Source organism: Onychomys torridus, chromosome 4, assembly GCF_903995425.1.
Source record: "Onychomys torridus chromosome 4, mOncTor1.1, whole genome shotgun sequence".
Taxonomy (NCBI): domain Eukaryota; kingdom Metazoa; phylum Chordata; class Mammalia; order Rodentia; family Cricetidae; genus Onychomys; species Onychomys torridus.
Genome location: NC_050446.1, coordinates 149,902,640 through 149,929,650, shown reverse-complemented (window position 1 = coordinate 149,929,650; position 27,011 = coordinate 149,902,640). Strand labels below are relative to the sequence as shown.

At 46.5% G+C, this 27,011-nt stretch overlaps 1 protein-coding gene across 1 annotated transcript; it reads left to right on the top strand.

Moving 5' to 3' along the window:
• The first annotated feature begins 986 nt into the window (after positions 1–986).
• Banf2 (BANF family member 2) lies at positions 987–10,497 on the top strand. Its single transcript, XM_036183359.1, has 2 exons — positions 987–1,114; positions 10,286–10,497. Exons 1-2 carry the CDS (start codon positions 989–991, stop codon positions 10,430–10,432), a joined length of 273 nt encoding a protein of 90 aa, XP_036039252.1. The 5' UTR covers positions 987–988; the 3' UTR covers positions 10,433–10,497.
• Positions 10,498–27,011: the final 16,514 nt, after the last annotated feature.

Here is a 27,011-nt window from a genome sequence, read left to right as displayed (position 1 = left end):
CTTTAGAGCCTGTCCTGGAACTCTCTCTGTAGACGAGGCTGCCCTCAAATTCACAGAGATCTGCCTACCTCTGCCTCCGGAGTGCTGGGATTAAAGGTGTGCGCCACCACCGCCCGGCCCCCGGCTAAATTTTCTTTACATTTCTCATTATTGTGGTGGTAGGCACATGTGCCACGGTAGGCATAAGGAGGTCTGAAGAGAACTTCATTTCTGTTGCTGTGGCAAATCATGGGGGAGGAAAGCAACTTGGGGAGGAAGGGATTTATTCCAGCTTACAATTCTGGGTGAGGGGATGTCAAGGAAGGAACTCTAGCAGCTAGTCACACCTTGTCCACAGTCAAAAGCAGAGCAAAGAGAAAAGACCACACTCATGCTACCTGCTCTGCTAGCTTCCTTCTGTTTTACATAGTTCAGCAACCTTTGCCTGGGGAACAGAGCCACCCATAGTGGGCCAGGTCCTCCTGCGTTAATGAACAATACAATCCCCTCTAGGCATACATGCCCATAGGCTAACCTGATCTAGGCAGTCCCTCCTCCAGGCTCTCTTCCCAGGTAACTCCAAATTGTGGCAAGTTGACCTTTAAAACTTAACCACCACATCCTGGTTTAGAGGATTAAACCATCAGGCTGGTGGCCAGTGCCTTTACCCAGAGTCGTCTTACCAGCTCGACAATTGTTTCTTTGAGTGTGTTGGGTGAAGGAGTTGGGAAGGAGCTTGGAATTCTTAGCGTTTAGCTCGCCTTCATTTCTCATCCACAGCCATCCGCACACTTCTCCTCCACCCAGGTAGGAAAGGAAGTGTAAAGGCCTCCAGCACGGGACAGCACGCCTGGTATTTACAAGTCCCCAGGAGATGTGGAATGATAGACTCCAGTCTGCCATCTGTTGCCCTCCATTCCTTAGACAGAGGGACCTCCCCAATGCCCACAGTAGTATGAGCAATCAGACATCTCCTCACCCTCTCTCCCTCCCATATCTGTTGCAGCAGATGGACCACATGTCTCCTAGGCTGAGAGCCTTCCTCTCTGAACCCATCGGGGAGAAGGACGTGGCCTGGGTGGATGGAGTCAGCCGGGAGCTTGCCATCAATTTGGTCACCAAAGGTTTCAACAAGGTACATTGTTTTTTCTTCCCTAACTCTTCTTTCTAACCTGCCTTCCTCTAGCCAGATGGCAGCCCCTGCCATGTGCCTCAGTGAGTGGCCCTCAGAGAAAAAAACTGCTACTTGGCAGGATGCCACGGACTTCACTGCCACTGACCTCATGTGCTTAGGAGTCTCTAAGGCTTGTAGATGATGGCAAATAGAATTGCCTCTGTGCAGAGCAGCCAAGGCTGACAGGGTCTGTTCAGTACTCAAACACCCAGGATCTGACAGAGCCAGGACTGCTACAGAGTTGTCAAGACCGATGACTTGGGTGCACTCTCCACCTCCGGGGCAGGGCCCATGGCTTCTTGCTTGTCTGTGAGGATACCAGCATGGCAATGGCATGTTGAGAGCCAGCAGTCTGGGAGCTCCACATAGGTGAGAAGGTAAGAGTTATTCTAAAATTCATTCCTAGCCTAAGAATGGCCTCAGGGAGAGCTATTGGGATTGGAATGTTTTAGTCTACTTTCCATTTTTATAACAAAATACTTGACTCTGGGGACTTTATAAAGAAAGGATTTCTACTTCGCTCATAGTTTTGGAGGTTGAAAGTCTGATATTGGGTGACATGTTTGGCCTCTGGTGAGGACCTTCCCAGCCACATCACAGCATGGTATCGTGGGCAGGAGCTGGTGTGAGGAGATCATAGGATGAAATAGAAAGCCAGAGGGTGCAAAAGGACCAGTCTGCTCTTTTGTTTACCCCCTGGTTTTGGTGCTTTAGGTTGAATTTAGGGACTTCCATTTGCTAAGCATGCCCTCTGCCATAAGCTATATCCCCAAGGCCCCATTCATGCCCTTTTTATACAAATTGCTCTCTTAAGAACTAATCAGGGTCCTATGAGAACTGTATTGTTCCCTTCCAAGGGCAATGCCATTAATGAGCAAGTTATCTTCCACTAATATAACAAAAACATTTAAAGGCCCAGAACTGTTGCCTGTGTATATGTGACTGACATTATATTTGTTTTGTGCCCAAATCTTAACATCTGGGCCCATGGTTTCTGACTGACATGCTGCACTGTACCTGTTATATGTTGTGAATCTCACCCCCGCCCCCTTACTCAGCCAAGTGAATATCCACTTTGTGGCACTGTCAGAGTGAGCTACATGGCTGAGGGGACTTGATGCTTTCTTCTCTGATAAACAGGGAAGACCATACCCAAGCAGCTAAGTGAAGGAGGCCAGTCTGACTAAGGGAGAATTTTTAAATTACAAAGCTTTTTCTTTAAAGAGGTGATCATTCTTTTCCTTTTATTATTATTATTATTTCTTTGCATTAGTTATTTTTCTCCTGGTTGTGACCAAGTACCTAACACAAAAGAAAGCTTGTTTTGTCTCATAGTTCAAAGTCATACAATCATTATGGTGGGAAAGGCATGGTCTGTAATGTCACCAGGAAACAGAGGAAGGAGAATGCCCATGATCATCTGGCTTCCTCCTTTGCCCTCCATCCATAGAATGATGCAACTCACGTTCAGGGTGGATAGTCCAGCATTCAGTTCATTCTCTCTTAAAGCAACTTTACAGATAAGCTCAGAGGCGTGTCTCCTCAGGGTTTCCAAATCCAGACATGTTGACAATGAAGATTAAGCAACACATTCCTCTACTGTGTATAGTACACACACAGTACGAAGTGTAGGGCCCAGTACATTTTTTACATAGATAGATATACCCATGTACCTACCACCTAGGTCCAGGGACTGGATACCTCCCAACTTCCTTCCAGATGGCCTCCAATACCTCCTCTCAGCCAGAGTGAACCCCATCCCCAAAGGTGCCCATTGTTCTGTTATCTACCATGTTTCCCTAACTGGGTTGTTCCTTTATGCTCAACATTTAAAAAATATTCTTATTGATGTATAATTGTGTGCAATGATTTTATCCCTTTTAAATCACATAGTTCTATGACTTTTGTCTGTTTATTCTTTTGAGATAGGGTTTGGGGATTCAGGCTGGCTTGCGCGTCATTGTGTAGCTTAGGCTAGCTTCTTCTACCTGATTTTCTCATATGTTACAGACATCTGCCACTACACACAGCAGTTCTGTGACTTTCTACAAATGCATAGTCAGGTAGCCATTACCCAAGACAAAGAGCAGCCCCAAACTCTCCAGTCGTTCCCTGTGCCTTGAAACTCAGCATCCTCTTTCTCTGCCAACTTTTGCTTTGTTTTATGGTGTAGTCTTGCCTTCTCCTGCTGAACTCTATTCTAAGTAAGGATTATAGGTAGAGAGACAGATGGGGTTGGAGATAACGAAATGAATGAATAAACAGACATGTTTCAGGTTCCTGACTCTGGCACACACAGGACTTTAGGGAGTTCCTATGGGCATCTTAGTACATGGACAAGAACTCTTTATGCTCATGACCAACTGGCCAGCATGGTGTCCAGCATTCCACTCGGGGCCCTGAGCAGTCCCAGAGCTACTGACTCCTGAAACTGATGGGGGCTGGTAATTGTTGTCCTTTGATTTGAGTTTCTCGACCTTTAAAGGTCAGTGCAAATGGAGGCATGACCAGTGTGACTCAGTGGTAGTGCTTGCCCAGCACCTGAGGCCCTGGGGTCCTTATCCAATCCCGCTTTAAGATATAACACAACACAAAGTAATAAAGTCGGGTAAAATAAAAATGCAGTGCAGAGGCTTTGGGAGTTGGCTCTGTGAGATTCCCCAGTGGGAATGAGAATGGCCACAGGTTGTACGTCATAAACAACACAAGAAGATTCACGCACTTATATCCAGCAGGAAAGGGCTTAGATTAAGATTTGGCAGTTAAAAAAAAAAAAAGATTTGATAGTTATATTCCACATCAGCACCTGGGACCCATCAGACCCTGACTGGGCCCATAAGAGTACCCAGGAGGATGCCCAGGTGTGTCACCTACAAGGTGAACAAATGCATCAGGATGCTGATGGATCTGTGGGCACGGCCAGAATGACAGCATGAGATAAGAAGATTCCATAAGGCAGGGATCTCCAGGCTAGTCAATGAAAATACAACCCATGGGGTACTCATTTTCTGCCCACAGGGGCCCTTCGGGGAGGGGGTCTTTCAGGGCCTCATCCCAACCTCTGTCTTTACCAGCCTCTGTTAAAATGCGGCCATCATTTTCTTCTTCTTCTCTCCCCAGGCTGAGTTCTCATCTTTGCCTTGAACAAATATTGCCTCAGGGGTCACACTGGTTTGCAAAACATTCTTGGCATTTTCCCAGGGGCAGTGGCTCTCTCAGCTCCTTTTGTGCCTGTGCTAAATAGCTAGTGGGTTGCAGCTCCGTGGGCTGCCTTCACACCTGCTTGCCTGGGCTCTTTACTAGGCCAGCAGCTTTCTCCAGAACCACCAGGCTGCTGAATGCACAGGGAACAAGAAATTATTAATTAGACAGCAAGGATGCCCCCCCCCCCACATCTATCACCTCTCTAGGGGTGTGGCCTGAATTGAGCAGACATCTTCCCATGCTTCAGATGGCTGGCATGAAGAAACGGGACGTGTGTCTCCTCCTCTGCCCCCAGAGCCTTGACTACAATGGACAGACTGCTGGTCTACCCCTCATGGCTAAACCATGATCTTTAAAACTATTGATTCACAGGGTACAGGAGTGTGTGCCTGTAGTTTCAATGACCTGGGAGATTGAGACAAGAGAGTTATTTCAGCCTATAAATTCCAGACCAGCCTGGACAACACAGTGAAGCCTGGCTTCAAAAAGAAAACTTGGGGGTTGGGGATTTAGCTCAGTGGTAGAGTGTTTGCCTAGCAAGCACAAGGCCCTGGGTTCGATCCTCAGCTCAAAAACAAAAACAAAAACAAAAAAACAAAACAAAAAGAAAACTTGGGCTGAGAAGATGGCTGAAGGGGTAAATTATTTGCCATGCCTGAGCATGATTCCTTGAACTCATACAAAGTGTGGTGTAGTAGCATACGTCTGTAATACATGCATACAGTAAGTTGGGAGGCAGAAATAGAAGGCTTCTGTCTTATATAGTGGCAAACAAGACTGTCTCAGGCAATGATTGACATCTGAGGTTGTCCTTTGACCTCTACGTATGTGTGCTGCACATAGGTACCCATGCACAAGCCCTCTACACTTGCTTGCTCTCTCTCTCTTCCTCCTTTCTCTCACACACAAGATATTTTTTAAAGAAGAAAACATTAACTATTGACTCACTTCAACTGAACCTCTTCAGGGGCTCAGAGGCCAAAACATGTTACTGGTCTGTCTAGTTACTCAGCACCTGCTGTTCACTGGGGCAATCAACTCTTGCCTGAGGACCTAAATGCAAAATGGTAGCCACTGGCCCTGTGTCTGCTAAGCCCTTGTCTACATGGAGATGGGCTAAAAATATTAAACATGCTCTTTGATGCTAAAGCCTTCCCCTAAAAAAGAATGTGAAACATCTCATAACATTTTTATTGATTACATACTGAAATAATATTTTGAAAATATGGAAGAAAATAAAGTATATCATCGGAATACATTTTGTCTTTTTTCTCCCCCTTTATTCCTTTCATGGACTCTAGAAGATTAAAATTACTTATGTAACTGGCTCATTTACTATTTCTCCTGGACAGCACTGGTCAAGATTTAACAGTGGCAGGAGAGCTGCTGGGTAGAAAGGGATAGTGTGAGTGGAAAAATCCATCATGCACATGGTGTCAGACTTGCCACAGCCAGGCTGGAGCTCTGACTCCCTACCCACTGCCACCCACACATAAAGTCAGACTGTGAGCATGAGCATCTATGGACCCACCCTCTTCCAACCCAGGGTCCTTGAAATGGCCAATCTCATCCCAAAGTCACTCTGTTGTAATGTGAAGAGAGGCCAGAAGGCTGAGCTCAGGACCAGGAGGCTCCAGGACAGCCAGTTGCTGCCTTCCTCATGTCCCCAGGTTTTAAGGCTGAGCTGCTGAGGAACCCAGTTTCTCCGGTCCTCTGCTGGCATTGGACCCTACCACTGGCATATGAAACTTGCACGGAACCAGTCACTTAAGCTTGGCGGTTACTCTGCATAGCATAGTGAGGTAAAATACAAGGGATCCAGAGGAAGCCGAATTTGTAAAAATGAATGAATAACGTAATAATATGAACATGTCTCAGGAGCATAGAGAAGAGGAAAGAGGTCCAGAACCTGTATGGACTGAGCACTCACCCCAAGACTCTGTGCTTTAAGCTTGGAGTGACTCAGAAACACTGGGTTTGCAAGGGCACCCCTGGATATGTCTACTGAAGACCAAAGCATGCATGTTTGTTGAAAGGAAACCAGAAGAGTCATACAATCACGGCAGCGTCTTACAATGGGAGGTATACTCTGTATGGGGCTTGGGAACTGTTGATCAAGGGCAAGGGAATGTACTAGAAGCTTGATAATGAGAAAAGCCACAAGAGCTCATCTCAGTCTGACAAGCCCAGGTGCCATGATGAAGGGTCAACATTTTAATGAGTGCAGACTAGGGCCAGCTACCTGGTTTGCAGGGCCCAATGCAGAATGACAAGATGAGATCTTTTTAAATGTATTAAGGCCTATCACTTCCTAGCCTTTGGGCTGAAATCAAGTGTAAATGTATCAAGACAGCATAGCATTAAAAGGAGTCTACGGACCTTCTATGTGCAGGGTCTCAGGCAACTACACGGATCAGCCTCTGAGATTCAAATCACTGAAAGGACACTAGCCATAAGAGACCAGTGCACACAACTTGGGAGGAGACCCTGGCAGAGTTTCCCTGGGTGGACTTGGAGTCAAGAGCAAGTCTGCCCTTGAGCTACTATCTGTTACTGCAGGAAGAAATGTATGTCCCAGGCTATGGCATGGCCACTGGCCAGGGTGACAGAAAGTAGAAAGTCCTGCCTGGGGCATCTGTGTTCTGTACCACCCTCCTTGTCTCGGGGTTTCTGATCAGGGAATCATTTTCTGGAGGTCGTGGAGAAACCAAAAAGGCATTGATCAAGACCAGAATCCCGGACTCATGTGACACCCCCGAGGATAAAGCAAGAAGGCAGTCCATCTCTGGGCTCTCTGGAAGGTGCCAGCGTGGGACTCCAGGGAAAGCCCAGAAGGATGGAGTCTCAGATTGCAACTTGGCTCAGAGAACCTTCTCCCTGCCACGTTCCTGGAAAGCTTGCCTGGGTCCCGCCTGCCACACATTCCTGGGCTTCCTGGCCGCTGAGCCCTGCAGGCTACAGAGGCTCTGATTACCACATCAACTGAGGCCAGGGCCAGCCTCAGAAACAGGCAGAGGATGCCTTCATCTCCGGGCTGGACTACAGATGGCTGGAATATGGAAGAACAGGGTGGGCAGAGGAGGGAGTCTCAACCTCTCAGGTGTCCCTTGTTAGGGACACCATCTAAAGAATGGGTGGGCAGAACACCCATGAGAATCAAACGGATTGATTTAATACATGTCAGGGGTCTCCAGCATTGGGTGGCTTGCCAAAGGACTCAAAAGTATCACATGCTATTTGCCATTTTTTTCCTCCTAGTGCTGAGGACTTGTGCCTTCAAGGGAAGAATTCTGCTACTGACTAAATCCCTAAACCCTACAGCGTGGTGTTACAAATCTCATTGATAGTTCTTCTCCTGTGAAGCTCTGTATATACCCTGTTGTACTCACCCAGGTACTTCTACAACTGCAGCACAGGCCTCAGTGAACACTTAGTGTGTGCCAGGGCTGCAAAGTCATGATTTAAAACCACTTCAGCAAAATCCACCAGCGAAAATGGGAGGATACTGATTAAAAAAATGAGGTTGCGTTAAGACACTGGGTTTTGGTTTTATATTTTTTAAATAAAGTTGTGCCTTAAAAATCACTGCAAGTCTATAGCTCCTTTCTCTTTTCAACAACTGAGCAATATCTAAAATTAAGCCCTGAAGGGCAGCGGGGAGCTCAGTGGTAGAGTACTTGTGTAGTGTGCAAAGCCCTGGGTTTATCCCAGCTCCACTATAAAAAGTAAAATAAAACCTACAAACTCTAATATTCAAGCACCTTTTGTGACTAGGATTGAGCTTTTATTCAACTTCACACACACACACACACACACACACACACACACACACACACACATTTATATATCCCCTTTGATTAAGATGAAATTTGCTTTGTTTTATGTAATGGAAAGTCAACACAGCCAACAGCAGGTTTTCCTAGGAAGGACCCAGAACTTGAAGGTATAGATGGAAGCTGAATTTCCTTCATTCCTGGCTAGAGAGAAAGCAACGAATAGATACTGCGACCTGAAATCTAGCCTCTGTTGTGTAGTAGCTCTCTCATCCAGGGTTCTGCTGTCTCGCTCCTTGGTAATAACAGTCTGGTGAAGATGTAAGAGCTGTGGGGGACAAGCAGGCAGAAAACTCATGACTACAAAATTGCTATAGAACCAGGAATCAGGGTGCACTTAATATCTATGCCTTCTATGTGTTTACATTTTCCTTTTTTGCTCGGGGTGTGTGTGTTATGTGTATTACATGTACATGGGTGTACATGCAGAGGCTGGAGCAGCAAGCACATCAGCTGTCCTGCTCTACTCTTACTTTCTTGAAACAGGATCTTCACTGAATCTGTAGTCAGGCAGCTGGCCAGGAAGCCCCAGCAGTCTTCTGACTCCACAATGCTAGGGTTAGAGGTCCATGCATGACCACAGCCAGCTTTTTATGTGGGTACTCGGGACTTGAACTCAGGGCCTCATGCTTGCACACACACAAAAAAATGTTCTTACTCAATGAGCCATTTCCACAGTCTCTAATTTTTTAAATTAAGTTTTAGAGTTAACATTCAAAGTAACGACTCCTGCGGTTGCATTTTCATATATCTGTGCCATTATACTTGGCCCATGTGTTTTTTTTATCCACAGACATTCTCAGGAATTACATTATCAGGAGCTTCCAGAGAAACAGAACCAGGAGATTATATATAATTATTAGAAGAGATTTGTTTATTGTTTATTTTCGCACAACTGGAGCCTCCACCTTGGCTGTGCACAAACTGGAGGGACAGGGAAATTGGTAGCTTGTTGCTCAGTCTATGGAGCAGAAAAGCTCATTCAGAGAGAGAGAGAGAGAAAAGAGAGAAAGAGGCTAGTAATACAGCTCCAGTCTGAGGCTTGACCAAGAGGGTCAAGGTTAAGCATGATTTTTGCCATCTGTGCTGTTCCCTCGGGGATGACTCTCCTCATCATGTGTCTTCCCTGGCCTTCCCATTTGACCCACACTCAGTCAGGGCAGAGCAGTGCTGGGCCTCAGATTCTGTGAGTCTCCTTTCCCACTGAGACACTCCATCACAGGTAGTTTGCAGAGCCAAATGGATGCTACCATGCCCTTCACCTGCCAGCCACACCTGCAGTTCTCACGTGAGAAAGATTTCTCAGCAACATCTGGAAATCCTTATGATTTCTTCTGTCTTGGGAACTGGGGGAGTTGCTACTGGCATCCAGGGGATAGCAGATGCTGTTAAATGTCCTACAGTCCACAGGACAGTCCCTGTAATGTATATAAAACCATCCAGCGTGCTAGGAGTGCTGAGGTTGAAGTGTCCTATATTCCAGTCATTGAGAAAGCAGTGGGCTAGGAAGTCACACTCTAGCTTGGCTTGGGATGTGTTTTGAAGAAGAAACTACTTGGGCTACAGAAGTAGCTCAGTGGTTGAGTACATGCCTAGCACATGCAAGGCGCTGGATTTAGTCCACAGTGTGCACATATACACACCACCACCACCACCACCACCACCAAAGGAAAGATTAAATGGCAAACCTAAAAGGAGTTCAGAGGTATGCTCGCCACCTACCCCCTGTCTCCCCAAGACACTGTCATTGGCCCAACCTCATCTGGGAGCCTATTAGAAATGGAGAGTTTGGGATCCCACCCTCGTTTTAGATACTGAGTCAGAAACTTCTCTTTTACAAGATCCCAGAGAATTTTTTCAAGTTTGAGGAAAGGCCTGGTTGTCACTGCAGGATGACAGTCCCTAGACCAGGCCTAAGAGATGTATGTGATTAACTTGACCTCACCTTTCCCCAGGGCTTGTCAGGAGTTGACTTGACAAGGGACTCTTCCCGTCTGACCCACACCCAAACCTTTGATTGACAGCTGAGTACTGATGATCCTCGGAGTGGGATTCTGGTAACCCCTGTCTTCCTCCCACCTGACCCTCTTCCCAGGCCTACGTCCTGCTGGGACAGTTCCTTCTGATGCACAAGAATGAGGCAGAATTCCAAAGGTGGATCATCTGCTGTTGTGGTGCCACGGAGCATGAAGCCCGCCAGAGCTCCACCTGCCTAAAGGAATGGTGTGCCTGCTTCCTGTAAACACCCTGGCCTTGCTGCTCTACCCCAGATAAATAATACCATCACTAGCTACACCCAGGCTCCAAGTTGTTGCTTATGTTTCTAATTTTATTATCATTTGTGTATAAGTGTATATGTGCATGAGTGTGTCTGTGTGTGTATATGAGTATATGTGAGTGAGTGTGTGTGTGTGTGTGTGTGTGAGAGAGAGAGAGAGAGAGAGAGAGAGAGAGAGAGAAGAGAGAGAGAGAGAGAGAGAGAGAGAGAGAGAGAGAGAGAGAGAGAGAATCAAGTGTACCTGTTGGGGGGGGGTGCTGATTGACACCAGAAGTTGGCACAGCTATCTTCCTTATTTTTATAGACAAGGTCTCTCACTGAACTTGGAGCTCACTGATTAGGCAAGACTAACTGGCCATCAAGTGTCAGGAATCCTCCTGTCTCTAGACACACACACCACCATATCAGATTTCATTTTATGTGTGTGTTAGGGATCCAAACTCAGGTCCTTCTGTTTGTGTGGTGTCTTAGTTAGGGTTTCTATTGAAGAGACACTATGAACATGGCAACGTTTATAAAGGGAAGTATTGAATTGGGATTGGCTTATAATTTAGAGGTTTAGTCCATTATCATCATGGTGAAGCATGTCAGCACACAGGCAAACATGGTGCTGAAGAAGTAGCTGGATCAGCAGGCATTAGGAAGAGAACGTCACACTGGGCGTGACCTGAGCATCTGAGACCTGAAAGCCAGCCTCCACTGACACACTTCCTCCAGCAAAGCCACACCTCCTAATAGCGCTACTCCCTATGGGACTATGGGGCCATTTTTATTCAAACCACCACATGTGACAAACACTTCACTGACTGAACCATCTCCCCAATTTTTACACACACACACACACACACACACACACACACACACACACACACACTTTAATTGTTATGTTTGTTTTTTGAGATAAGAGTTTCCTTCTATAACTCAGGCTGGCTCAGAACTCACTACATAACCTCAGCTGGCCTCAAACCTCCAAGTTGTGATTACAGGCATGAGCCACCATGTGTGGCTTTTCCTTAATGATGCGTGATCATCTTAAGGGTCTATGAATGTAACAAAACAAGAAAACCCAATTTCACCTTGAAACACTCCCAGAAACCACCATCACTCACTTTAGATGATATAATGCCAAATTGAACTCTCCAAAACTTATGTGACACTATGCTTAGTTTTTCTTAAATGAGCATTAAAGTCCCAGTGTCTTAGTCACCGAGTGCTATATAGCAAATTATCCCAATACACAATAGCTTAAAACAAAAGAACTGAAAAAGATGTCTGCTACAGGTAGAGTGACCTGGTGATCAGCATCTGGAATGAGGTGGGAAGGATAGCAACTGTACTGTGCAAGTCTAGAAACATTTGAGCCCCAGAGCACCCATAAGGGTGGAAGGAGGCAAATGATCCCCCAAAGCTGACCTGGCATGCTCACTGAGGCATATATGCACCACACACAGTGATATAACAATACCAATTTTAAAACTCTGAAGTGCTTCAAACTTGGATTTCTCATTCTGGAACATTTCAGATTTAAGGGCTTTGAATTAAGAATATGCAAGTAGTCCTAAATCTGAACTCTAAAATTGGAAACACCTCTGGTCTAAGTATTTTGGATTAGGACTTCTCAGCCTGTGTACAAGGTCCTAAGGGATAGGACTCTGAAGGTAACTTCAGCTGGCTGGTTTGATCTCGCTGTCTTGTGACGTCATAGACTGTTAGTTGGGTAGTAGCTTCCTCTAGGACTAGGGTAGAGGGTTCACTTCTAAGGAGGCTCCTTTGCATGACTGTTGGCTCTCTGTTCCTTATCACTGGGACTTCCACAGGGCCGCTCATGGCACAACATGTGAAGAGAGAGAGGAGAGAGAGAACACAGAGACAGAGATAGAGAAAATACCATGCAGCTTCCTGTGATCTAGTCAGGCTACATCCCTTCTGTCTGATTTCATAGTCTAGATTTTAGAAGCAAGTCATTCAGTATCCTGGGAACAAGTCCCTCTTCCTGGGAACAGCAAAGAATGCAGACATGTTTTTAAGGCCACCATTGTTGGGGGTTTTTAGGTACAACTGCACACAGTGACACTTGTCTCTTCCTACAGCACTGCCTCTCCATAGCCATCCCCTCCCCCACTCCCAGCTCCTGGCAGCTACAAGATGATTTTCTGTCAAAGTTTTGCCTTTTCTAGAGATCCACATAAATGGAATAACACAGTATGTAGCCTTTTGAGACTAGCTTTTTAAATTTAGCATAATTCAGCTGATGCTAATCTACTACTGCTGTGGATATCTCTCTGTACAAATAAAATGCTGTTTGGCCAGTGGCTAGGCAGGAAGTATAGGCGGGACAAGAGAGAAGAGAATTCTGGGAAGTAGAAGGTTGGGGAGAGACACCGCCAGCCGCCGCCATGAGAAGCAACATGTAAAGACACTGGTAAGCCACAAGCCATGTGACAAAGTATAGATTAACAAAAATGGGTTAATTTAAGATTAAAAAGGTAGATAACAAACAGCCTGCCACGGCCATACAGTTTATAAACAATATAAGTTTCTGTGTGTTTACTTGGTTGGTTCTGAGTGTCTATGGGCCTGGCGGGTAAGAGAGATTTGTCCTGACTGGGCCAGGCAGGAAAACTCTAACTACAAATGGCGCCCAACGTGGGGCAAGAATTTCCACCTAAAACCTGAAAAAAAAGATTCTAAAACAGAGCTAAAAACAGCTTCCTAGTTGTCTCTCTCAAGTTAGCGGCAGCCTGCCGGTTTGAGCTACTGTGGCGGCTTCCTGGCGTGTGCGTCTGACCTACAGTGTGGCGGGGATGAGGAGTCTACAAGCAGCACTTTACTCTGCTGCATGGTGGATTTAGCCTTTGCTAGTTAAGAAAAAAAAGGGGGGGTTTCTGGGCTATGCACTGCTTTGATAGAACTGCTTCTGATAGTTGATGGTACACATGGCTCCAGACCCAGAGCTGGCAGTAAACTGTACCACCGCCATGTTGGAAAGCTGAGGTGGGTGGAGCCAACAGCCACAGCGGCATTTCAGGCTTACAAAGATGGATATTACACAGAGAATCTGGTTTATGTTGTCTTTGGGATTTCTAACTACAGAAAAAGATTTGATCATAAAAGCTGTTGAGTTAAACAAATATGTAAATTTTAAAGGTACCTTGACTTCAAAATTTGGATATAAGGATATGTTGCTTTAAAAAAGAGTCTCTGCTTTTGTTTCCACAGAAAGCCAGAGGCTATGGATTTGTTCCAGATTAAGATACATCAGGTTTGATCAACCAAGACCACCTAAAAGGTCTCCGATGACACCATGGCCCAGATGATCCAACATCCAAAATGGTTTCAAGACAACTGGCTCAGAGGTTCACCCTAATGGACTACTCCATAATCCTAAAATTTTCTTTGTGTCCCCATAAGATACAGCGCCCCCCTCCAGCAGGAAGTAGTAAGAAAAACTACACCCACATTCCCAAAATTATCAAGCTGGCTTTAGAGATGAAATTGGCTCACTCCTTCTCTAAACCCAGACATATTACTAAAAAAAAAGGTTAAGAGATTCTTGTGTCCCAAATCAAAAGAGCCCTCTGGTATGGGACAAAGAAAAACCAATATTTTTATTTAAAACAGTTTGATTATAAATACAATCTCTTTCTAAAGAAGAAAAGGGGATATGATATAGATATAACAGGATTAAAGGGTAGATTAAGGAACTTACTTCCAAAGAGCAACAACTTGTTTAAAATGTTTTACATTTGTATATTTTTTAGTCTATTGATACAAGCTTAAAGTTAATTTTGTTATACTGTGTGTATATTTCTACTCCTGTTTAAGGTATTATGTTTGTATAGCTCATTTTAAATTGAAATGGATAATTAAAAATAGATTAATGATTAGTCATCTATGATAATCATACTCATAGCCATGTTAGTTAAGTCTTCTAGATATATATAGAGATATTTCAGATAGATAGGTAATCTTCAAATACTTCAAAGACCTACAGAATATGGCATTTAAAATACTTTTAAAATTTAGACTTTCTGGACAGTGAGACATGTCTGCTCCTGGCAGCACCAATTTACTTCAGAGAGGAAGATGGACATTAAAGACACTTCATATGGAATTTATCTTCACCTTGGCAAAAATAGCCATTTGGGCAAGAAACTGTTCTTGCCTGGACTGCTTGATCAACTGGACATGCAGGACCCATAGAAAGGTGACCACTAAACTTTGCTTGACAAAATGGTCCTTCAGGTTCCTGCTTTGCAGAGGAAACTGCCAGACGTTCTACAGGACACTGAGAAAAGTGACCAAGAGACTCTAGCCCTGTGGGCTGAAGACAAATGCCCCAACTTTACAAAGGAACATTAGGTGACTGTCCAGGCTGCCAGCTGTCTCTGTCTACTCTTGCAAGACTCCCGAAAAATGCTTGCATCCTTCTCCCGGTTCTCAGGTAATATTATATCCTTCTGAGGTCTTTGATGTGGTTGAAGACTAGATAGTTATAATTTCCTCAGTTATGATACAAGATAAGTTAGATATAAAACTTTAGACTCACAAATATAAGATAGATAGGATATCTTCTTTAATATTGTAACTGTAATTCTTGATTGATAATTGTTTTGTTATATGTAATTGTACTATGTAAAAGTTAAAACCTTCCTTAAAAAAAAAAAGAAAAGGGGAAGTGCTGTGGATATCTCTCTGTACAAATAAAATGCTGTTTGGCCAGTGGCTAGGCAGGAAGTATAGGCGGGACAAGAGAGAAGAGAATTCTGGGAAGTAGAAGGTTGGGGAGAGACACCGCCAGCCGCCGCCATGAGAAGCAACATGTAAAGACACTGGTAAGCCACAAGCCATGTGACAAAGTATAGATTAACAAAAATGGATTAATTTAAGATAAAAAAGGTAGATAACAAACAGCCTGCCACGGCCATACAGTTTATAAACAATATAAGTTTCTGTATGTTTACTTGGTTGGTTCTGAGCGTCTATGGGCCTGGCGGGTAAGAGAGATTTGTCCTGACTGGGCCAGACAGAAAAACTCTAACTACATACTACACAGGCTTTTTAAACTCCAAAAGGTTTTACTCAGTGCCATTGTGCCTTTTCCTGAAGGCATTCACTCTTCCAGGAAAGTTTCAACAGTTTCTCCTAGGACATAGGATGCCCTCCACTGAGGGTCCCTCTGGCTACAGGAGCAGGAGCAGCCTACAGAGGTAGGAGAAGAAACCGTGCAGTCAACAACCAGGGGGCCGGTAGATGGGTGAAGTCAGTGGGAAAACAGTGCCCCTGTCATCTGGACAGGACAGCTCTGAGAAGGCACCCCAGTAGGTCCAAACCCCCACTTATCCAAAGTAGCCATTTTTTCTTTAATGCCCTGTATCTACACCCTTCTCTTCCTACTTCACAGTAGTGAAGTGATTCCTGGGATCCCTCCAGTCTTAGTGTTCTTTCTGGTTGCTCTGATACAGCATCTTGAAAAAATGCAACTTAAGAGAGAAAGGGTTTCTTTGGCTCCCAGGTCCAGGTGACAGTCTATCTGGATTGTTTGCGGCAACAGCGGGAGCTTGAGCTGACATTGCACACAAGTCAAGGAGAGAGCAATGTAAGTGTACAGCTTCCTTTTTCCACTTAAACAATCTGGGATCCCAACCAGGGAACTGAGCCACTTACAGTGGGCAGGTCTTCTTCATCCAGTCTTCAGTTCCATTAGAAGCCTGCCTTTTGTCACATGATCTTGCAATCCCTTGGTCTAGAGGCCGAAAGTGATTGCCATCCTGTTGATTTATTCACCTGACTGTGTGACTTGCCTTGGCCAATGATGTGGGGCTGCCATGACGCCACACCCATCCTGAGGATTCTCTCACATGGATGTCCATTCTTTTGTGCCCCTACAGACACCCAGAGAAGAACTACAGCCTTAAATAACATTGGTTCTCTGTCTTGGACCCCAGAATGAATCTCAGGTGTGTTTGAGCTTACCCTAACTGTAAGCAAGGACCAAAGGCCAGCCAGGCTGCAATAGCTACCCATGAAGCCCTTTGGGGACCAGCCAACCCTCCACTGACTCACAGATGGAGTGACAAGAATCAAGGCTTGCAATTTACAGCCAGTGGTGTTTGGGAGCAGTTTGCTCTGCAGCAATATCCAACTGACACCTTCCTTCTAGTCCAGAACAATTGGCTCTACCCTGCCAAAGTCCAAACACACCTTTACCTGAAGAGCCCAGGGCAGGTGAAAGAATATTGTTTCCAGAGCTAGTCAGATGTGGTTGTGAGCTCTGCCTCTGCTGACCACCATGGCACCTGGGAGAGCTAGTCAATTTCACTGAGCCTTAGGTTCCTCCTCCATAAACCAAGGGCAAGACTGTAAGGTTAATATTGCTGCCTCACACAGCAGATCAATGCAAATAGCATATGTAAATTACACGGTACAGTAAGAATGAAGTAGAAGGCATTACTGTCTCTGGTCTCCTTGGAGCTCTGATCTCCTAAGAGCCTGCTTCTCTCTGGGCCCTCAGGAAAGAATGAACAGCTGTGAGCTAGTAGAGAGCCCAGACAGCAGTTTATTTGATCCAGGCCAGGTCTTCTCCAGCCTCTAAGCCCTGCACATCACATGACCCTTAGGCCCTGCACACTCTTTAATGTTTCAGAAGAAAGGACAGCAGACAAACATCAACTATATTCAGATGTTAACTGTAACTTTGTGGAGTCACATTAGCCCCCTGTCCCCAAAGGTGTTTTAAAGGACACACCAGAAGTGGCTTACCTGCAGGTCCTTACCCAGCCAACCGTGTCTCTTGACAAGGTGGCGAGTCCATGATTTTCTGAGAGCTTTGACCAGCATCTGAAACCACAGTAAGATGTCTGCGAGATGGAGAGCTTTGGCCCTGGGTCTTGAACGTGTGAATTTAATCAAGTATCCAAGGTTCAAAGCATGGTTGGGTGCTGAGGTCAGAATTTCTGGTTTCTGGGAGCTATATAGCAATGAGGGGATGAACGAGATACGGGGGAGGAAGCCCAAAAAGGGTTTCACTTGAACCCTCACCCCAGACGTAATCCTGAGTCCCATGGGGAGGTGTAAATATGAAGGGTACCCCAGGAAATGGAGATTAGGACAGGAACATAACCAGAAGGGAAGGCAGCCAACAGCAGGGGTTGGGGGGTGGAGTGGTGGTGGGGGGGGCTAACCACTATTTATCAGTGTGAGCAGGAAAAGCTTACCCTGAGGGGGCAATTCCAGCAGCCGGCACAGAGCAGCAGGTAACATGACCCAATCCTGGGATAGCCACACACAATCACCAGTTACTGGTAGTGGTTGATCCCAGGAACTGAGCTGCTCCCTAGGGAAATGCACCTCACTGAAAAGACAAAGAAACCCAGTGGGTGGCCACCAGGAAATGAGTAGGGAACACAGAGGCACCTGAAGGTTCTGCCTGGAGTGTGTTATAAAGACAATGAGGCTTAACTCTGAAACAGATTCTACCCCTTGCCACAAGTTAAATTGTCTTCGTGAAGCCTCCCCTTGGCCTGGCTGGGTGGGTGAAAAATGGTATGAATGTGTCTGTTCACGTGCTAGGAAGATGGGGACTGCTGGGACCTGGTCAAAGCACTCACAAAGCATTCACAGTGGCCCTGGCAGCCGTAAGATTGCAATGTACAGCACTGTCACTCAAAGGAAGTGACATTTGAGCTTAGCATTAAAAGGGAAGTCCCACTTGAATAAGCTGAGGATGAGGAAGGGAGAGGGGAGGGAAAAGGAGAAGGGGAGGGTGGGGATAGAGGGTGGCAAAAACGCAACCAGCCGATTCACTCCAGGTATTCCTAATGCCAAAGCTGTGCCTGCTGCCTGGAAAGCCCCTTTGTGGTGAGGACTTGTTTGGTGGAGGGACACTAGGGTGGCACTCATGGGAACAGACAGAACTTCGAAGGGAAACAATTTATAACGGAGGGGAGAGCTTGTGGAAGGGCCCTGGAGTGAGAGCGCAGCCGAAGAGTCCAAGGAAAGGAATGTGCAAGGCAGAGAGGAAATTAGAAGCAGACTGTGTAGGGCCAGGTTGTTCATTGATGGGACTTTGGCTTTCGCTCCGGCTGCGACAGAAATCTGCTTGGAGGGTCACATGATTTGACGTGTCTTAGAAGGACCACTCTGTGGTGTTGACAGTCTGTAGGACAAGGGTGGGAAATTTCAGAGACCCTGGGAAAGATTATAGGTGGGGAGCAAGATGGCCTAACAGACTCATGAAATCGATGAGTCTGGATGCTTGAGGCTGAGCTCCTACTAGGTGGATTAAAGGGTAAGAGGGTCACAGTCTGCTGAGAAGGCCCAGCAGCCAGCAGGCTAGATGAACTCCCAGTGTGAGCTTTAAGAGCCCAGGGAAGCAGCTGTGTGGGCCACACCCTGGGAATCCAAGAAAACACTGGTGATGTGAGAGAAGTGTGTGTGACTCTGGTACCCCGCCCTTGAGTAGTTAGCAAGTGTGGGCCCAGGCACCAGCAGGAGAGACTGGCCTGGAAATTGGAGGACACTCCTAGCAGACCGGAGGAGGGAGGACAGAGCAGGTTGTGATGCTGAGGACCGGAGGATTTCTCATCTGATCATCCCTGTTTTCTCAGGCTGTGAGGATGAAACAGGGAAGCAAAGATAGTGCCAGCTGGCTGTGGAGGACAATGGGTGGACAGGCGTGAGAGGAAGATTCATTAGCACAAATAATGTAGAAGATAGACAGATGGATGGATAGACAGACAGACAGACAGATTATAGATGGGTCTAGTGTACTCTCGCTAGCTTATGCAGATACTTGCACAGAAAATGGGGAAGGAGACAATTGTCAACAATCATTGTTGCGGGGGATTAAAAGGCACATTCACTTTACTCTATCAAATACTGCATCATCTGGGTACTTTTGCAGTGTTATTGTGTAACTCAGAAAAGAAAGACAATAGAAGACATTCCCATCTTGGAGACACAAAGGCTTTGAGTTAGTTCTAGGACTGTGATAAACAGGGTCCTTAGACAAACAGCTGCTCCGAGGAGCCTCGTGTGGCTGCCTCCACCATCAGCTCGGCCTTTCTGAGTGGAGATGAAGCTCCTCTTGCCTTCTCTGGGCTGTAGACTTGGGGATCTCTTTTAACTTTCTGGTCTCTAGTTCTTTTCCTTTCCCAAGGCCAAGGTCACTTTGGAGAAACAGAAGAGGGAGGTGGTCTCTTCAGACTCATTCCTTCTCTCCATTTCCACCAGATTCTTCATGGCTCTACATCTGTTTTCCTCCCAGCCAAGTCTGCCTTATTTTAAGGACAACTCTCACTGAAGGAACCAGGCTGCTGTGCTGTGGGGCCTGGCCTAATGCCTGGATTGGTGTAGACCAGACTGAAGGCCTCTGCCACCAGACAGGGAAGTGGCGCGTAATGCCACTAAGCAGGGCCAGCACCATGGACAAGTCATTTCAGATGTCTGCATTTGTTTTCTGGGCTGTCTCCTGGCTCTGTTTTGAAGACAGCTCCAAAAATAGACATAAAGGCATTTTAAATAGCAAAGGAGATGCTGTGCCCTACAGCAATGAGATGTGTACTTAATTCTTGATATTTTTGTGTTGGGGTTGAGGTGGGGATGACAGGTGCCAGCTAATAGAGTGCATCTCCTCAAATCTGTTTGCTGGTGTTAGTTAGTATAGGCTGGGTTTGCTGTAATAACAACCATCACCAGAGACTCCAATTGAAAGGTGCTTCATTCCTCAGTAACAGCCATTGCCATCTTAATCAGAGAATCTGGATTTCCCATGGAGACCTGCAACAAAGCCTGGTCTGGGGTGGGGAGAGCCATCAGCCCCTCACCTGAGATTCCAGCCATTCTCTCCTGCACCTGCCCTCCAGCTTTATGTTATTCTGCCCCACCACATAAGGTCTTGGGAAGTATGAGAGTACCTGGAATGTTGATGGCTAATAGAAGCAGCTATGCAGCTATGGGGAAATCATCATTCATGCCAGGGGTCACCTACGCTCCTATAAGCAACCCTTCACCCATACTTCTGGAAGTCAGCTCAACAGACTCATTGCCTGATCAAGCTGGACTCCGGTGGGAGCGTTACTTTGGTCTGTCATTGGTGCCTAATCTGGGGAAGTAGATGGCGTTTCTGCCTAATAGGAAAAGTTCACACAAGAACCCAGTGTCTTAAACAGCAAAGCTTTGTCCCTTAGCCCTACTTCATGACCATCCTGTCTGTCACTCTGCTCTCCTTCTAGGATGGAGCTGACATAGCAGGCCCCATCTGAGTATTCACAGATGGTACAGTAGGAAGAAAGCTCTGGGGGGTTGCACTGGCGATTAAATGCCTTGCCTCAGAAGTGTCCCATCACAATCGCTAACAAATCTTTGAAGACTAATGACAAGGCCTCACCCATCCCCAAGGGGAAAGGGAGTGAGGACAACCAAGGCAAGTATCCTGCTGTCCCTTGGGTCTTGAGTGTCCTGCACAATTCCATGTGTCAAAGACTTGACTCCAAAGCAGCACTGTGAGGAAGTGGTGGAGCCTGAGAGAAGACTCTTGGGTACTGCAAGGGTGATTACAAAGGGGACTGTCTGTAAGATCCTGGTCCCTTCCACTTTCTTTGCTTCTTGGCTTCCAAGTGAGCAGTTTAGTTCCACCATGCCAGAGTACCCCAGGCCAAAAGTTATCCACCCAATAATAATGGGCTAGCAGCCTCTAAACAGTGGAAATGAATATTTTCTCTTTATAAGTTGTTTGCCTCTGGCAGTGTGGTATAGTGAGTGACAAGATGTTTAACACATATTCCAAATCACTACTATATGACTCCATCTTGGGGGCCAAGGTAGGAATCACAGGACATGCATGAGAAGGTTTTATTTCATATAATACTTGCCCCTCTAGTCTTTTATGTGTTTGCCATGATTTATGACATTCTGGAAGCATGTATGTAGGCACAAGGAAAAAAACAGCATTCTCATTGGAGAAACTAGAAAGTAGGGTACACTAAAGATCAATAATTTAAAACATTCCCATCTTCAAATACTTTGTGTTTCTTTCCACCCATTTTCCAAATGCATTTTTAAAAAATTAAATGGCATTTATTTGTTTATTTTGGGATATCACACAAGCTTGCCACAGAGGACAGCCTGTGGGAAATGGATGTCTCCTTCCACTATGTGGGTCCTGGTATTGAACTCTGATTGCTAGGCTTGCCAGCAAGTACCTTTATGTACTGAGCCATCTTGGTAGCCTTACGCATTTTCAAGGACAGTTTTATTAGAATAAGATTCATATATCATTGAACTCACCACCTGAAGGTGCACAGCTTTGTGCGTTAGTATATATACCACACAGGTTTCACTGCGATCTGATTTCAGAATGTTCTAATCACCCAATGGCAAGGCTGCCGATAGTCACTCCCTCCCCACAGCCTGTCCCCCCAGAAACCACTCATCTGCTTTCCATCTCCATAGACTTGTCTGTTCTAGATATTTCATATGCATGGAATCGTGTGTTATATGGCCTCTGCCTTCTGGCTCCTTCCACTAAGCATTATGTTTCTGAGAACCATCTGGGTTGGAGCATGGGAGTGTGCACCTCTTACAAAACAAGCTGTGATTATAGTAAGCAAGTGTCGTCTTGTTTTAAACATTTACATATTTTAAACATTTTCCTTTCATCATTAAATCTTTGAAAAGTAATAAATGAATCCTGGTACAGACCTGTAAACCTCAGCTTCTAGGGAGGCTGAGGCAGGAGAATCACAAGTTCAAGGCCAGCCTGAGATATAGAGGTCATTCAAGGCCAGCCTGCGACAGTGTCCCAGCCTAAAAAGCAGATGTGCCCTCTCTGTGCCCCCTCTTTCTGTACTCTCTCCTTCCTTGTTCTCCTGCATCTGTGCTCTCTCTCTCTCTCTCTCTCTCTCTCTCTCTCTCTCTCTCTCTCCCTTTCTCTCTCTCTCCTAATAAAGCTCTAAAAAGGTAACCATGGCTTGTGATCCAGCACTCTCTTCAGTCGGCATGGCCACCGCTTAACCAACACAGCCTAGTCAATGGAGTGAGACCCTGTCTCAAAAAAGTAAAAAGTGGGGGCTGAGCCGGGCGGTGGTGGTGCACATCTTTGATCCCAGCACTAGGGAGGCAGAGGCAGGTGGATCTCTGTGAGTTCGAGGCCAGCCTGGTCTACAAAACGAGTTCCAGGACAGGCGCAAAGCTACACAGAGAAATCCTGTCTCAACACCCCCCCCAAAAAAAGTGGGGGCTGGTGAGATAGATTTCTGCTAAGGGCACTTGCCACCAAACCTGACACCTTGAGTTCGAGCCTCAAAACCCATGTGATGAAAATAGAGAACCAACTAACTGCCCATAAACGTCCCCTGACTTCCCAAGCATGACATAGGACACCCACATACAAATAAATAAATAAATAAATAAATAAATAAATAATAAATAAATGTAAAAGAAATAAAAAGTGGAAAAAGAGGTTAAATATACAGCTCAGTGGTAAAGACCTTTCCTGGCATGCACCAGGCTGTAGGTTCAAGCCCCCACAGAAGAAGAAGGCAGAGGGAAATGAAAAGTTTTAGTAGTTCTGTACGTTAGTGTCTTGGTTTCCAAGGAGAATCGATTCTATAGCTTCTCCATGGATGGAGCCCGAGCACTCGTGGCCCTGTGTGAGGTGGTTTAGTGTTTGCACACACTGATACACCCATCCTGTGCACGCCAGATCCTTTCCAGCCGACACAGTGATAGTACCGTCAAGGCGACGCTGTGCCCCCGTACTGCCCTGAAAGGAAGAATGTGGGCAGAGAAAGTCACCCATGTTCCATCCAGATGGCATCTGGATGGCAATGCTTTTGATCTGTGGTGTGTGAACCTCTGCACACAGAACCTGTGGACACAGAGAGCCAACTGTACAACAGCACCGTGTGTGCACACCATGTTGACTCACACCCTCCATGTCTGACTCACACCCTCTGTGCTTACTGATAGGGTTGGGGGTTTTTTTGGGGGGGTGCCATTATAAGCAAAGCTTTGACAAGCAGCTACTCACATTGATTTTGGTAGCCTGCCGCTGTTCTTCTGTTACGAAGACATCTAGAAACACACTGGAGTATGTCTAAAGTTCGTGATTCTGACTGTGATTCTTTTTCCAGAAAGTTCTGACCCAATATCCTCGAGGCACTCACTACAGTAAAGCCTCATTTATTAGATGGCTGGAAGGTCTGGCACCACCTGGGATGGGTCCTTCCTCCTCGCCACCACTGCTTCAGCCCAGAATGGTCCTCCTTGTCCTCAACACCCCAGACCCGATGTTGGTACTGAACCTGCTGGTCATCCTCACAAGCTGTTCCCTATGCCTTGAACACCCCTCTCCAGTCTCTCTCTGCCCTGCTCGCTCACCTCTGCCGAGGCCCTTAGATAAAAACAGCAGCTCCAGTCTTATCTCCTCCCTCTGCGCCGCTGCTACCTTTTTCTCAGCTTCTAATCAACCACACCATTTACTTGACTTATTTTATTATTCTGGCCCACGACAATTAATCATTAGAACCTGGCTCTGAGCCTGGCATGAGTAGGCACACAGGAAATAAGTGTTGAATCTAATCCACTGCGGGCACTAAATGCTTCTCTTAAAAACTGGGGCCCACCCTGCCACCCACGTCCACAGTGAGTGGCTCCGTCTTCTACCAGCTCCCGACCAGCTCTTCTTTCTTGACTCAGCTCTGAAGTGCACTGGGAGGGAGGCAGCTTCCCTAGGACTTGTTTGTCCTGCTGGATTAGGCTGACCCTGTCACATAAACCAGCTTGTGACCCGGGAGAACAAAGGTCTGTTTCTGGAAAGAGTGCAAATGTTTCAGGGGATCCCAGGGAGCAGCGGGGATCCCAGGGAGCAGCAGGGATCCCAGGGAGCAGCGCCCACCAGGGCACCCCGCCTTCCCAAGACCTCCCAGGTGCTGGATCCTCCTGCCAGACAAGGACTGCCACCCACAGTCCTTGGAAAGCAGTAACCGCGGAGAGAGTGTGCTGCAAACACCGAGCTGGGGACCGGAAAGGCAGGTCCCACCATAAGCCGGGAAATCCCTTCCCTGACCCGCCAGGCCCTGCTGTGAGTCCCTGCGGAGCCTCCCCCATTGTGCCGCACTTCCGGCCAAGCTTCTGGGCTTTTTGCTGTAGCTAAGGAGTGAAATTCCCAAACCCAATATGGTCTTGTTTTTAAAATGCCCACAAGTCAATGGACAGAGTCCCACAATTAATGGTCTCAGGGTCAAACCTGCACCCAAGGAGACAAACTCAGAACTCACTGAATCATAACTCACTCCACACTCCCCCCAGCAGGGAGCAGGCCGCCACACAGCCGATGCCTTGCCCTTCCCGTAAGGCCTGTAAGGATGGTGCCCACCAAGACTGGCCTCAGAGACTCAGGTCCCTGACTTCCGACTGGAGCATTCTGGAATTCTTTTTATTTCTTTACTTGTGGAAGTGGGGGTGGGTGGGGGCATGGCTGCAAGAGTCCCAAATTGTTCTCTGAATCGTTTCTGAAGATGAGTGTGTGGTGGCTGAGCTATGCAATACGGTCTTTGTAAAAACCCATTCACTCATAATATTCACACAGAAAGCATGGGAATCACCACCAAACAGTTTTGAGTTTCTGGAGACAAACTCCCTGTGCTACCCAGAGGTAGCACACCCAGGTGAACACTATGCAGGTCAACAGACTATCCCTGGCCACCCAGGTTCCCCATAGACTCTTCTCAGACAATCTACGTCCCCGCCTCCACTCTGCTTACATCTGGCAGCTGAGACTGGTTAGGTTCCTCTTGAACTTCAGGCTTATATGCTCTGCTCTCCTGTGTCTGGCTTCTTTCAGTGATGTATTTGTGAGGCAACATATTACCTACCACGGTAGCAGGAGTTCTTTCTTTGCTGTGGCTGTGCAGATTAACACCCTTATTTTTGGTTGTGAGACTAGCCTTTAACGGCTGAGCCATCTCTCCAGCCCTTTTTGTTGTTGTTGTTGTTGTTTGTTTGTTTTTTGTTTTTTGTTTTTTCGAGACAGGGTTTCTCTGTGTAACTTTGCACCTTTTCTGGAACTCGCTTTGTAGACCAGGCTGGCCTCGAACTCACAGAGATCCGCCTGCCTCTGCCTCCCAGAGTGCTGGGATTAAAGGCGTGAGCCACCAACTCCCAGCCACCCTTATTGTAACACCATTTACAGTAGCTCTCTAGTCAGAACATTCTTTTGTGTTTCTTGGTACACTTGTGTCCCTTGGGTGTACTTGGAGCAGGATTGCTGGGTGACAGGACACATATGTGCTCAGCTATACTAGATAACCAGACAGACCCCTAACATGGTTGACACCTCAACAGCCCTGTCAGAAATCTTGGATGTCTTTGTCTTCAATGATTCCTGGTGGGTTGGTCTTTTTAGTTTCACTCATTCTGGGAGAGGCCTAGTGGCATATGTCCCAGTTTTCATTTACACTAGACATTTCATTTCAGCTGTCTTCATTTTAAAACTCTTGGTGTGTAAGACGTGAAACAGACACTCACATTGGCGTTGTCATGGGGATCTGAAGGCAGGGCCTGGATGGGGTTCCCCAGGACTCAGAAATCAGGCAAGCCATGATAGTAAAGGTTGAAGAGGTCTACTTGCCAGGGACCCTCCACCTTGATACACCCCAACCCCAAAGCTCAAGGCTCTGTCTTTACTCTCCACAGCCTGACCACGGTTTCCTGTCCTATGCGGGCACTCCTTTCTGCTACCCCTCCTCCACCTCCTAGCTATCACCTTCTCAAAGTGCCACTCAGGCGTCACACCTTGCAGACAGTTCCCTCTGCCCTCCATTGGCTTTAGCTCACCGTGAGCCTCTAATTTGCAGTCTGTCAGATTACGGCCTCTGACATGCTTCAGTGACCTGTACAGTTTCCTCCCCCTCCCCCTCCTCCCCCTTCCCCTCCTCCTCCTCCTTCTCCTCCTCCTTCATTTGTTACAGCATTCAAAACTTTGGAGACATCATGTGAAAATAGAGCTCTCCAGCAATTCTTGAACAAAATGAAGGAGAGGGTACCATGGCAACCGGCAGCTGGAAGCTGAGTGGCGGCTCCTACCTTTGCAGGCATGCCTGTGCCTAGCTGACCACAGTGCTCTCACTCCACGCTACATGATACCAGCTGCTTCCCAGTGCTGTAGTGTGATCTCCTCTCAAAGCAGACCCTTAGATGACATGTGGGCTCCAGTAGGTTTTTGTTATTTTTATTTTTATTTTTTTAGAGGTGCATCTAGGGACCCAGGAAGGGGAAGATTGAAAGAAGAGGGAAAAAAACCAGTAAGGGTGTGAACAGGTTAGCTGTGGGCAAGAGGCGCTCAGGACACAGAACAATGTGACTTAGTGGACCTGGAGAAGGCTTCAGTGAGCCAAATATCCTAAAGATTGAAAGAAGTAGGAACCAGAGTCAGGGGTTTTCCTGACCATGGCAGTCTCACACAGGGGTCTTGACAGGTTCTTGTCTCAAGGCCCGCTTGGCCTGTGGTTACAGCACCACATATGTCATGAGTATTTGT

Coding starts and splice junctions, on each gene's coding strand:
- Banf2 (XM_036183359.1), top strand. CDS start 989: ATGGACCACATGTCTCCTAGGCTGAGAGCCTTCCTCTCTGAACCCATC. Junction 1,115..10,285: donor TCACCAAAGGTTTCAACAAG/GTACATTGTTTT, acceptor CCCTCTTCCCAG/GCCTACGTCCTGCTGGGACA.